Source organism: Prenolepis imparis, unplaced genomic scaffold (assembly GCF_030444845.1).
Source record: "Prenolepis imparis isolate NDT839.2.m4 unplaced genomic scaffold, iyPreImpa1.0 SCAF_15, whole genome shotgun sequence".
NCBI classification, from domain to species: domain Eukaryota; kingdom Metazoa; phylum Arthropoda; class Insecta; order Hymenoptera; family Formicidae; genus Prenolepis; species Prenolepis imparis.
The window spans coordinates 4,265,540-4,279,260 of NW_028141173.1; the positions used below are offsets into that span (position 1 = coordinate 4,265,540).

General features: G+C 38.0%; 1 protein-coding gene across 1 annotated transcript in view; it reads left to right on the top strand.

Annotated features, from left to right (window-relative positions):
- LOC145945930 (uncharacterized) overlaps positions 1 to 13,721 on the top strand; it is a 52,433-nt gene that overhangs the window by 35,057 nt on the left and 3,655 nt on the right. The window contains exons 3-21 of the mRNA XM_083055220.1: positions 1,151 to 1,195; positions 1,709 to 1,930; positions 2,481 to 2,543; positions 5,267 to 5,506; positions 8,165 to 8,326; positions 8,527 to 8,653; positions 8,980 to 9,129; positions 9,226 to 9,402; positions 9,634 to 9,798; positions 9,875 to 10,224; positions 10,362 to 10,611; positions 10,842 to 11,035; positions 11,281 to 11,487; positions 11,625 to 11,730; positions 11,800 to 12,344; positions 12,732 to 12,930; positions 13,059 to 13,258; positions 13,333 to 13,432; positions 13,516 to 13,701. Of these exons, the coding sequence (XP_082911346.1) occupies positions 1,151 to 1,195; positions 1,709 to 1,930; positions 2,481 to 2,543; positions 5,267 to 5,506; positions 8,165 to 8,326; positions 8,527 to 8,653; positions 8,980 to 9,129; positions 9,226 to 9,402; positions 9,634 to 9,798; positions 9,875 to 10,224; positions 10,362 to 10,611; positions 10,842 to 11,035; positions 11,281 to 11,487; positions 11,625 to 11,730; positions 11,800 to 12,344; positions 12,732 to 12,930; positions 13,059 to 13,258; positions 13,333 to 13,432; positions 13,516 to 13,701 (3,688 nt within the window). The remainder of the gene's footprint in view (positions 1 to 1,150; positions 1,196 to 1,708; positions 1,931 to 2,480; positions 2,544 to 5,266; positions 5,507 to 8,164; positions 8,327 to 8,526; positions 8,654 to 8,979; positions 9,130 to 9,225; positions 9,403 to 9,633; positions 9,799 to 9,874; positions 10,225 to 10,361; positions 10,612 to 10,841; positions 11,036 to 11,280; positions 11,488 to 11,624; positions 11,731 to 11,799; positions 12,345 to 12,731; positions 12,931 to 13,058; positions 13,259 to 13,332; positions 13,433 to 13,515; positions 13,702 to 13,721) is intronic.

The following is a 13,721-nucleotide window of genomic DNA, read 5'->3' on the forward strand; positions in this document are numbered from 1 at the left end:
ATCAGCTGATTTCTGTCAAAAAATATTAATAAAGCGTTAATTTGCTAATTAAATTTGAAAGTAATAATATGTTAAAAATATTAAAATAGTAATATGTTGTAAATACCGTCAAAAATATTAATCGAGTTTAAAGTGTTATAACATATTATTTAAAACATATTATATTATTATATTATTTTATTTTATTTTATTTTGAACAAACTATCAAGTTTTATTTTAATAATTAATATATCATTATTCTCGGTTACATTCGATTGATTTTATCTGTATTGAGAAATATATAAATTTTCGTCAAATGTCAAAACTTTACAAGCATTTCTATGTTGAAAACATAGTTTTACATTTAGTTTCCGCTACGTTACGAGACGTTGAGAGATATATCCTGAGATATGCATGCAACAAAAGGAGAAAACGCCTTGGCGCACCATTAATTAGGCGAGAACGTGTCGATGTAATTGCGTCGCCGCCCTTTAACCAGCATGAATTGAGCGTGATGAATGAACGTGATGCGCTTATATACGTTTTATACGCGTGCTTTTCTACACGTACATTCACATACATACATCTCGTATTTTTATGATCTCGATACTCCTTGAATAATTGCAACAGCGGTGTCACAGTGACAATCTTCTTTAAAATCAAGGATACGCAATGCAATTGCAACAGTGTATTCGTCGCGAGATGTACTTGAAAGCGATGGCTTTAATTATATTTATATTTTATTTATCTTCTTTAAATTTTTAATAAAACGTAAATAATAGAGATTGATCTCGAAGAAGAACTTAGCGAGAAGTCGGCTTCACAGAAATTTAATAATTTCGGTTAAACTCTACATATAAATATTAACGATGTAATAAAAATAAATTGATGAAGCAAATTGTGTGTATTATAAATATAAAATTTATATAATTAAAACTTCTTGTTTCAACTTCAAACTTTTGCTGATTTTATGCATTTAAATATTTAAATTAATAAACAATAAATTGCATTACTTGTAAAATAGATAATCACAATAATTCTTAACTTTATATTTTAACATGATAATAATTTCCAATTAACATGGATAATATCTAATTAGCAATATATTGGAATCTCGTTGGAAATTTTGTAAAAATAAATTATGTATTTAATTTCTGTTTCTTCTGTTTAGGGTGACGAGGGTATACGAGGATTTGTGGGAGCTCCTGGACTTTCCGTACGTATATAAATTGTTTTATCACTTTTCAAAACTAGATTAAAGTCCGCAATCAAAAATAGAAAGAGAGAATTATTTTTTTATTAATTGAAAATACTGTGAAATTTTACACTTTACTTTCGTTTTATTTTATGTATACATTATTTATTGCATATATTAGTGCATTTTAGGCAGCATAAAACACAAGTTTTAATCTTATTTTCAAAAATAATTATAATATTCATAAAAAATATAAGACAATTTTCCTTATATAATTTAATAATTAGATTAATATTTAGAGTTGTTCTTTAATGTAAAAATTTTATCTATTTTTTATTTCTTTCTGTAGCAAGAAAGTTTCTTTTGTAAAAAAATTAAGGAAAAAAAATAAAATAAAATTGTTGAACCTTTCCTGTGTTCCTGAATCTAAATTTGACGAAGCTCCAATATTTACTTGCTCTCACGACGCGACACGCAGTCGGATCTTCAAACACGAAAGAATCTTTCAGTGAGACTATAGTAAACGTTCTTTAGGGTAATCCTGGAATAACTGGTGTAGTGGGTCCGGACGGGCTGGACGGATGCAACGGAACGGATGGTCGTGCCGGTGCACCGGGTAGACCAGGGGTTTTTGGGCCGCGTGGTACGATAGGACCCGTGGGAGATTATGGTCCCACGGGAGAACCTGGTGATGGAGGCATCAACTCGGTCGGCGCCAAGGGTATTCGCGGAGATCCCGGTATCAACGGACTGGAGGTAAGAGTGTTCTCCGTTTAACGTCAGATGCGTTGATTAATAACCGATTAATATAATAAAATTGTACAGTATATTTTGACAATATTGAATTCTTAAAAAAAAAAAATAAATGCCAAATTCGATAATAATTATTTTCATCGTGTGACATCAATTTATCGAGTTCTGTGCGCATGCGTCAGTAAAATAAATTAAATTGAAGTATCGATTTAATTATATTGCTATATGTATATAATTGCGCAATTATGCAATGTGTATAATTGCGATGCAATTATTTTTGACTACTGTTGATTGTTATTAAACTTCGATTTATAATAGTAACGCGTCAGTTCGAAATGAAATTTACGGGAGAATTTCTTCATATGTATTATTCGCGATTAAAATACACCATTAAATTGTTTAAAAAGAGTTTGTAACAAATCGAACTTTTTCATTGACATAATTCATTTTTTTCACGATGTTAGAAGCAACATGTACATATATTGCCTCTCATAAAATAATCCTCGATATAAATCCACTTGATCCTGATAGTCACGTGTAATCACGTTTCCAGGGTTATCGAGGACACCAGGGTTTCACCGGTGAAGTGGGTTATCCAGGAGAGACGGGCGACTTTGTAAGTAATAACAGGATCTCTCTATACATCCCGGTTGCTTAAAGGTACCGTAATACCCCGGTCGATCGGTGCCGACTCGAGGGAGATCGGTGAACTTTGCGTTTAGGTAGGTCCTCGAAGATGCGCGAGGAGAAGAGAGGAGACGCGAGCTCGAGAGAAGAACCCGCTCGGGACGTTTCTCTCTCTTTTTTTTTTTTTTTTTTTTGCGAGATGCCACCTGCTCGCGTGAAATATCGTTCGGCGACTAAAGTATTCCTGCCGGCAATATTTAACTGGTATAAGGGAGGTAAAGAATCCCAAGCACCGCGCGATATCGCGTGATAAGCACTGCTTCCAGGGATTCCTCTTACACAGGATGCGGGTTAAAAGCTTGCCTTTGAAGTCGCAAGCTTCTCACGTGAAGATGTACGATACTGATCGAAATGGGTGTTCACGTTACGATAATGGCACTTGTGTCCCAAAGTTAGCTCTTTTAATTGAGGGGAAGGGGATAGTGATAACTTGTAGATTTGAAATTATTTATCGCTCTTACAGACACATATTTTTATAATCATAATTAAAATATATATTATAATTAATATGAATTAATTACAATATAATATTTTAATTTAGAGAAATAAATCGTGTTCTCTTTCTTAAAGTATGTAGAGGCACAACATGATAATATATATGACGCATATATGGCATCGTCAAGTACTTTGATTCGTAGTAAGAGTAGAGGACGAAACTTTACGAGATTCTTAAGGTACAATATAGACACGATGGCCTCTCGAAAGTTATCCGCGTCACTTGCCGCGTACCTGCAGTATTCCAGCTTCGGGCTCGTAAAGTTGAATTTACACGCTCGATGTTGCACGTTATTTTACAGAGGACCCCTTGCGACAACGAAGGTTTAACGTGTGTACTCTTGCGTGGATGCTTACACGATATCTTCGGTACTTATCAGCTACTTTCGTCGCCGCACGTAAAAAGCATAGCTTTGCAATTTGCTTGACGCAACTTATTAGCGAATCGAACGATAACTCTTCTCGCAATCCCGAGATTCACAGCTTTGCTGTATGAATAAAGAGGATATTCAAGAAGATATTCAAGCAATTCACATAGCTTTCATGTATTAATTATATTCACAAATAATTCTAACTTTTATCAAGTGTTTACAGTTTTATGATTATTTTTCATTGATACATGTTATTTTGTTTTAAAAAAATTATGTAAAATATATAAGTATAAAATATACATATATATTATTTAAAGGTAAAAATTTAGTTTTTTAAATGGAATCACGTTATTTTTTTTATATAAATTGATTCCTTGCAATATTTGGCATAAAAAGTTAAAAAGATAAGATGGCCAAAAAGTGAATAGTTTACGAAATATTATATACTATAATTTGATATATAATTTTATATAAACTGTAAAATATATCTCGTAAAAAAAATATTCATTTCTTAGTGATCTTACTTTTATACTTTTATGCACAAAACGAGAGGAATCAATTGAAGTAAAGAAAAGCACGTAGTTATTTTTAAGAAAAAAAATATGCAGTTGCTAATTGCAAATTACATAATTTTTAAATAATGAGAGAATAAGAAAGAGCAAAGAAGCAAAGAAGGAAATTAATTTATTAAAATACGCGAAGGACTTCACACTTTAATCGTTAAATACGAGAATGATCCCCGTTGAAATCCAAAGCGTCGGTGCCCCGTTGCCGACTGCTATCTGCTGACACGACTGTCACTGATAGCGCGAGATGACGAAGAGAAGATCCATTCTTTATCCGACGAAAGAGAAGGCTTCCGAGAAACTCCCGAACGAAACCCCCCTTAATTCTTTTTCTTGTTGACTTCCGATAAAAATCGGCAAAAGCTCGCATCCTCGAGGAAGACACTCGATCACTGAGAACCGGTTCCCCTAATTAGCGTTAATCGCGCCGCAATCGCATGAGTAATTTTTTTAATGACGATGGCACGAACTGTTCAGAGTCGGCACCTTTCTCCCGAATAAACAAATTCGACAAGTTACAATAAACGAATTTATCACCTTCTTTCACGATCGAATACATCGTTTATCATTAATTTCGACATGTCGATATGATTCCTTATTTTTTATTCAAAGGTTCGTTTTTTTCATTCATAAAGATTCGCACAATAGATAATTTTTTTAATGATTTCTAATAATATATGGATTATTATTTAAAAACTATGCATATTGTAATTATGAAAGATGATCGAAAAAAGAAAAAATATTTCAAACAAAATGTTATTTCAAAATATTATAATTGCAATGATAATAATTGAAAAATACACACACTTCGAATTTTAAGTTTTTTTATTTTTTTTATATTATATTTTTTTATATATTTGTATATTAATGAGAGCGAGATGTCAAATGCTTCTTGCCGATCAAAATGATCTCGTGAAGTATATGTGTATGCGTACATTTCGCTTTGAGAATAAAAATAAACAGGGATGGACCGGGACGTGCATTTAAATTAGCATTATAATGGATTCATAATACATGCACTTACGCTCTGCCACGCTAGATATAACTTCAATGTAATGCGTATGCAACATATAGGCAGACCTGCATCGGGATGTACCGGGTGTCTTGAATAGATCCCTCGATGAATTTAAGCTTGATTATAATTAATCAGAAAAAAATGATAGTAAAAATAAAAACTGATAATTTTGAAATTGAATATCTATATTTTTTTTTCTTTTTAGGGTTTACCAGGTGCCCCTGGATTGCCAGGTATGCAAGGTGACCGCGGTGACACCGTTTACGGTGTGAAGGGTCAACTTGGCGAACAGGGAGACAGAGGAGAGCCTGGTTCACCGGGTAAGGACGAGTACAAGAAGAAGGAGAAATCGACGCCCGTGAAAGGTCCACCAGGGCCAAAGGGCATGAAGGGCGACTACGGCGAGCGAGGATACAAGGGAGAGATGGGTGCCAAAGGTCCACAGGTGATTATGTCATGTCAAATGTGATAGTAAAATCGAGATAGCATCCACAATTTATATTTTCACAATTTAAAAAAATTATAAAAAATATTTTTGAAATTGATTTAAAAGGGGTGTGTGAAGTTGGCACATGTTATGCTATCATAGTTCTGTTAAGAGTTCTGAGTTATTTAGAACCATAGGAAGAGTTGTTGATAATTTTTAGAAATAGTTCCGGTCATTACGGTAACGAAAATCAGTTTCAAAAAATAGGGATGCCAACTTCACATTTTTTTACGCATCGAGTTCTAATAGTTTTGAGCAGAGTTTTAAGGTTCTTTTAAATAGTTATATAGTTCCTGATTATTTTTTGAAAGAGTTCTGCAATTTTTAGATAAAAAACGTACCTTCAATATCGAAGACGTTTCTAAAATATCTTCGATATTGAAAGTATGTTTTTTTATCTCTATAAAAATTGCAAAACTTTCAAAAAATAATCAGGAACTATGTAACTATTAAACAGTTTAACTTTACTCACCTCACCGTTGCTCCTTTGTTGCCCGATGCCTCCCCGGGCCTCCTTCTCGTACAAGTTTCGAAACACTTGCACTCGCGTTATTTTTTTTCGTTCGCGACGCACGGCGACGCCCGGGTTTTAGCTATCACAATCTTCGACGCGTTTCGGTAAAACGCGAGACTCGCGAGAGCTTATTCGCGCGCGAATAAAACCGAAGCTCCATTTTCGCGTCGCCGCTTTTTCCAAGACCCACTTTTCGCAGGGGCTTATCGAACGAAGATGATCAAGAGAGCGACTTCGTCGCGACGCACTCAAGTCGCCCAAGGATGCAGCGAGACGAACATTGAGCGCGATTCACGATCGACGAGATCAATTTCACGTGTGCGATCGCGATTACGATGTCGGTACGTGCGACGCGATCGGATTTATACGATAATTAACCGCCAAAGACGCTAATTAATACACTCGTCTTTTCGCGGACTGGCAAGGAGTTGGTCAACGGTTGATCACAAACAATCGAAGAAGAGCACTGAAGGTGGAGCTAGACTGGCACTGCCAGGTTCGGAACGCGCAACGATACGTCGCCCCGAGTCGTAGCGGTGGGGCATTGTAAAGGTCGCGACGTGGGAGCTCGGCGAATCACGTCGCGACTACCCCAACAGGTCATAAAGGTGGAGGTATGTAGTCGCGACGTGATTCGCTGAACCTCGCACGTATTACGTTGCGTCGCGATCCCTACAATGCCCCACCACTACTTGTCGCGACGTGTCGTTGGTCGTTGCGCGTTCCGAACCTGGCAGTGCCAGTACGTGCGAGTCGTAGAGGTAGGAGTATGTAGTCGCGACGTGATTCGCTGAACCTAGCACGTATTACGTTGCGTCGCGATCCCTACCATGCCCCACCATTACTTGTCGCGACGTGTCGTTGGTCGTTGCGCGTTCCGAACCTGGCAGTGCCAGTACGTGCGAGTCGTAGAGGTAGGGGTATGTAGTCGCGACGTGATTCGCTTAACCTCGCACGTACTTGCGTCGCGAGCTCTACAATGCCCCACCACTACTTGTCGCGACGTGTCATTGGTCGTTGCGCGTTCCAAACCTGGCAGTCCAGTACGTGCGAGTCGTAGAGGTGGGGGTATGTAGTCGCGACGTGATTCGCTTAACCTCGCACGTACATTGCGTCGCGACCCCTACAATGCCCCATCACTACGACTCAGCGCGACATATCGTTGCGCGTTCCGAACCTGGCAGTACCAGTCTAGCTCCACCTCCACTGCTCTTCTTCGATTGTTCGTGATCAATGGTCGCGCACTTCTTGCCGATCCGCGAAAGGACGAGTGTATTGATTAGCATCTTTGGTGGTTAGTTATCGTATAAATCCGATCGCGTTGCACGTACCAATACCGTAATCGCGATCGCACGCGCGAGATTGATCTCGTCGGCCGTGAATCTCGCTCAATATTCGTCTCGCTTGCGTCCTTCAGCGACTTTAGTGGCGAAGTCGCTCTCTTGATCATCTTCGTTCCATAAGCCCCTGCGAAAATTGGGTCTTGGAAAAAGCGGCGACGCGAAAATGGAGCTTCGGTTTTATTCGCGCGCGAATAAGCTCTCGCGAGTCTCACGTTTTACCGAAACGCGTCGAAGATTGTGATAGCTAAAACCCGGGCGTCGCCGTGCGTCGCGAACGAAAAAAAATAACGCGAGTGCAAGTGTTTCGAAACTTGTACGAGAAGGAGGCCCGGGGAGGCATCGGGCAACAAAGGAGCAACGGTGAGGTGAGTAAAGTTAAACTGTTTAATAGTTACATAGTTCCTGATTATTTTTTGAAAGAGTTTTGCAATTTTTATAGAGATAAAAAAACATACTTTCAATATCGAAGATATTTCTAAAATATCTTCGATATTGAAGGTACGTTTTTTTATCTAAAAATTGCAGAACTCTTCCTATGGTTCTAAATAACTCAGAACTATGATAGCATAACATAGGGGTGCCAACTTCACACACCTTTTAAAAAGCTGTGAAAAAATATTTTAAAAAATTATTTTAAAAATATATTAACGAAAAAGTAGAAAACTTTATTTGTAACATAGAAACGTTTAGATGCGATTGCGTTTTAGAAGAAATGTTTTAGTTCAATATTGTGACATAAAATGCAAATTTCTGACATAGGGTCGACCAGGTTTCTTGGGCATCAAAGGCGTGAAGGGCGAACAGGGTGACGATGGGCCAAGAGGTAAACAGGGTATCGAGGGTCCACCAGGCCCGGCTGGCGAGAAGGGAGAGAAAGGAGCTCCAGGATTCGCTGGATCGCCTGGTCGAGATGGTTTCGATGTAAGTGCATTACATATTTGTAATATTATGTAAATGTATAATTTAAAATTTTTAAAAATAATATACAGATATATTTGTAGCTGATACGAAGACTTTTACTAATCAGAATCAAATTGATCAATGAACGTCTAAATAGAATTGGTATAAAATGTACTGTTTATATACATTATTTAATATGCATTACTGCCTTATTATTAAAGGGTGAACCAGGAGAAGAAGGTAATCGTGGTCCACCTGGCAAACAAGGCGCCGAGGGAGAACTTGGATTATATATTCCAGAACTTGATGAAATAATCGCCGGAAATATCGGAATTCAAGGAGATCTTGGTCAGTACAGATAATTTTTTATCAAAATATATTTCAGAATATATAATTTTATTTATATTATAATGTAAATATATCAATAAATAATTATTTAATATATTAATATATTAATAATTAATATATTAATAATTAATATATTAATTATATATAATATATTAATATATTATATATAATTAATGATAATTAATAAATATTAATATTAATAAATAATTATTAATATAGTTAAGAAATTTAATATTATTAATGATATTATTCAATAATATTATTTTTCAAAAAAAATAGAGATCTATTCTTAATTAAAAATAATCTTTGAAAGTTGTTTTTTACAGGTCCTCCTGGTGAAGCTGGTGAAGCAGGAACACCAGGTTTGCCAGGAAAGGTCGGTTTCATAGGACCACCAGGACCACCAGGACCACCTGGTATTTCTGGTTTATCGGGAGCGAAGGGTTCATCCATAAAAGGAGAACAAGGAGACGATGGTAAATGATTATTGCTTTTTACATCGATATAATTAATTGTTTTAATACATTAAAGAACATTATGAATAATAATTGAGCACTTATGAATTATTCCAGGCTTACCGGGACCTACGGGACCTCAGGGACCTCCCGGACTATCTGGTTTACCCGGAATTATAGGAGCCAAAGGTTTTCCAGGCATAACGATAATTGGACCGCCAGGACCAGACGGTACCTCGGGCCTTCCAGGATTGTCAGGTCCATCTGGCGATCGCGGTGATCCTGGTCCTCCAGGTAAAATCAGAACTTATCGGAGATATAATCAAAGAATTCATAGAATTTTATAGATATCAAATTCATTTACATTAACGATTCTATTTACACTCAAAATTTAAAAGAGATGAATTTATGAATATAATCCGCGAAAGCTTATGTTATTTTCTATTATCAAGTCATTATCAAGTCACTTCTATACATTTTATATGTAAATAATTTTAATTTACTGTAATTCTAATTGCTGAGCAGGAGAGAAAGGTTTTCCTGGGAAAGGTATAAGAGTTCGTGGACCGCTTGGAGAACGAGGTCTGCCCGGAACGCCGGGTATTCCTGGTCCCGATGGTTGGCCTGGCTTATTCGGCGCTAAAGGTTACAAGGGTATTCGAGGAGACGACTGCGGTGTATGCGCACCAGGTAAGAAAGATATTTCAATTGATATAAATTAGAACATCATTAAGAACATCATTATTTTCTATTAATCATTGCACAGGTCTACCCGGTGAGAAAGGAGAACGCGGTGAATCTGGCTTGGACGGGTACCCTGGAGCTTCGGGATTTCCCGGACTACCCGGTCCTCGGGGATTCAAGGGAATACAAGGGAAACGAGGTTTATTAGGATCGGCGGGACTTCAAGGTGATAGCGGAAGATCCGGTATTGCAGGAGTACAAGGACCCAAAGGAGAACCGGGAAGGATATTTTTCCCACCAGACGACAAGCTCGTGAGCCCGCCCGGTGACTTCGGTGAGAAAGGCTTACCTGGTCCCGAAGGACTCAGAGGTCTGCGAGGACAACCGGGACTTATCGGTGACACGGGTGTACCGGGACCGAAAGGAGAAAAGGTCTTATATCTGTCTTCATATGTGTATTAGAAACAATAGGATTTATATTTTAGAATAATTTAGAAGCTTTTTCGATCGCTAGTTCAAAACTGATTAATTTTCTCATATTCTCTAAACCGATAATATGTAACATATAGGGTGAACATGGCCATCCTGGATTATCTGGAAGGGACGGTTTGCCGGGATGGGATGGCATTCCTGGCGAAAAAGGTGAAGATGCTTCGGTACCGATCGAATTTTTGCGCGGAGATGCAGGATATCCGGGAGAGTTTGGAATCAAAGGAATACAAGGAGACATAGGTCTCAAGGGAGAGCCTGGCGTATCCGCAGACTACAACGTGGACATTAAAGGTGGCAAGGGCTACAAAGGTGCCAGAGGAGCTCCAGGTACGTTAAAACATTATTGATATAAATAAAATAATATTATTTAAAAATTTTCTTTTGTGACTAATTATCAATTGTTCGAAAACTTCCTTCCAGAAATTATATAATTATATAGATGTAATTTTTACAAATATAACTTGTATAAAAATATGGAAATTATATAAAATTTAATATTGCAATTAATGAAATAAAGTTAAAACAAAAGTGTTAATGTATTCGCGATATTCTCGTAGGAGAGACCGGTTTCAAAGGCTTCCAAGGACATTCCGGTGACGAAGGTCTACCAGGATTACCTGGTGAATCCGGTTCCCCAGGTATTTCACGGCAGGGTCCTGGAGGTTTGAAGGGATATCCCGGAATGCCGGGAGAGCAAGGACCTCGTGGCACACCAGGTTCACCTGGATCGCAAGGACCAGTTGGTTTTCCAGTAAGTAAATTGAAGACGCTCAATTTCTGCTTTGACAATTCATTTATAAATATCATCTATCTATAAATAAAATTAATAATTTTAATTTAGTTGTTAAACTAATTTATATTATATTTTAAATACTTATATTTAAAATAACTTATTAATTAACTTATTAATTTAGTTTTATTAAAAATAACTAATTAACATTACGCGAATAAAAATTCACACAAGTAAAATAATGCATGCATATCTATTTATTGTAGGGTCGCTTTGGTAACAAAGGTGAACGAGGAGATCCAGGCACAAATCTAACTTACGGCGAAATTGGAGAACGGGGATGGTACGGTCCAAAAGGTGACTTTGGTGATCCTGGTCCTCAAGGATTGCCTGGCCGACCAGGAGAGGATGGTCCGAAGGGTGTCAGGGGCGCTAAAGGAGCACCTGGTTATGAGGGACTTCCTGGACTTGAAGTAAGTACACGTCGTACACATTCTTCTTTATTAGAGATTCTTATAAAGATTACTTCAAATTAATATTTATACCAGAATAGTCTTTTATTAAATATCTTCAGACAAATTATACTTAAATAATTTGATGTATATTTTAGGGAGCCAAAGGTGTACGTGGAGATACTATACAAGGTGACCGAGGTTTCCCGGGTACACCTGGTCAGCCTGGAATGCCCGGAAGAATCGGAGACATCGGTGTCCGTGGTAAGTCTCGAGAACTAATGCTCACGTATATTGGGAATAAAAGAAAATTAATCGCGCATCCATCTTTAGGTCCTGATGGTCCTTCCGGTTTTGACGGAATGAAGGGCTTGAAGGGAGAGATCGGTTTTATCGGACGACGCGGTGACGATGGTGACACAGGACCTCAGGGATATCAAGGAATGTACGGACTACCGGGTCTACCGGGCGCTCCAGGAGAAAAGGGAGAGGTCGGCGAGATTGGCGAGCCGGGACCACTCGGTTGGCCTGGTTTCGACGGCATAGAGGGAGCATTTGGACCTAAAGGAGAAGTGGGAGACGTCGGAATTTCCGGAGCACCAGGAGTGAGAGGACTACCTGGACGCAAAGGTGTTATTGGCGACATCGGTCTCGAAGGACTGTGGGGTGCTCCTGGTGAAAACTCCTTTAGTGGGCCTCAAGGTGACATCGGTGAACCTGGTTTTATGGGAGAAATTGGACCGCCCGGTCTGGCTGGATTCGACGGACGACCAGGATTGCCGGGAGAACCCGGAATAGCGACTGATGGTTTCAATGGTCTACTAGGACAGAAGGGTGAACCTGGTTTCGATGGATACGATGGTACCGTGGGACCAAAAGTAAGTCCACTTTTCTTATCGAGAAAAGTGTGTAAGCATTTTTAGATTATAATAATTATATGATTTGCATATCCTATTTTATATATATATATATATATATATATATTAATATTTAAATATATCGCCAAAACTTTATTTTTATAAGATTGACGATAATTAAAGATTTAAATTAATATAAATTTTCTTCCGCAAACAGATAAATTAATATTTATTACTTTTTTATATTTATGCGAATATTTATATTATTAACTGTTTAAATTACGTAATCATTTTATTATTGCTAAAATGTATAACGAAAAAGTTAAAATAAATTTTTTACTCCGATAAAAGCCACGACAAAGAATCGTCAACATGAAAATTTTCATTTTAACATTTATAATTTTACAGGGAGAAATTGGTGACATGGGTCCTGATGGATTGAAAGGTGAACGAGGCGATCAAGGTTTCCCCGGAAGATCAGGTTTACCTGGTATATTCGGTAAACACGGCGTGAAAGGTGAAAGGGGTCTGATTGGACCTCCTGGATTCGATGGACTGAAGGGAAAAGGCGGTCTCGATGGTGATCCGGGTCTAATGGGTAGACCAGGTATAATAATCAGCTTCCGTATATCTTTAAATAAATTACACACATTTTATAATATTTTTATGTTAGTAAAATATATGTTTTATTAAGCGAATAAGAATTAAGCACTTAACTTAAGTATTTTGCATCAGGAATGCCGGGTGAAGTGGGTGTGAGAGGTGCTCCGGGTATTTTGGGTGCTCCTGGACCGAAGGGTCATGTGGGCGAACCTGGCTTACCGTCTTACTCATTCGCGGAAAAGGGTGACCATGGTAACCAAGGTCACGATGGTTTCGCTGGTGCGAAAGGAGAACAGGGTAATTCAGGATACATCGGAGTGCCCGGCCGTAAAGTGAGTAGACGACTTTATAGTTGAATCAGATATCAAACTTTAAAAGAAATTGACTGACTCGTTCGTGTATATAGGGTCAAATTGGAGACAGAGGATATTCGGGTTCGGATGGTTTTCCAGGATTACCTGGTTTCCCTGGTCTGCCGGGTGATCAAGGACCTCGCGGAGCTCCAGGTACAGAAAAATTTGTATTTAATTAATCAAGTTAAATATTGCAAATTCATAAAAAATATTATTTGTTTACCTCTTTGCCATAGGTCTGCCTGGTGAGTTCGCCGAACCCGGTGAAATTGGTCGCGCTGGTCTAGATGGTTTGCCTGGTGTCCCAGGTCGTCACGGACAAAAAGGAGCTCCCGGTGAATATGGTCCGAATGGACCTAAAGGAATCTCTGGTGACAGAGGCTACAGCCTTCACGGTCCTAAAGGAATTACGGGAGACCTAGGTATTTATCATCATTACACA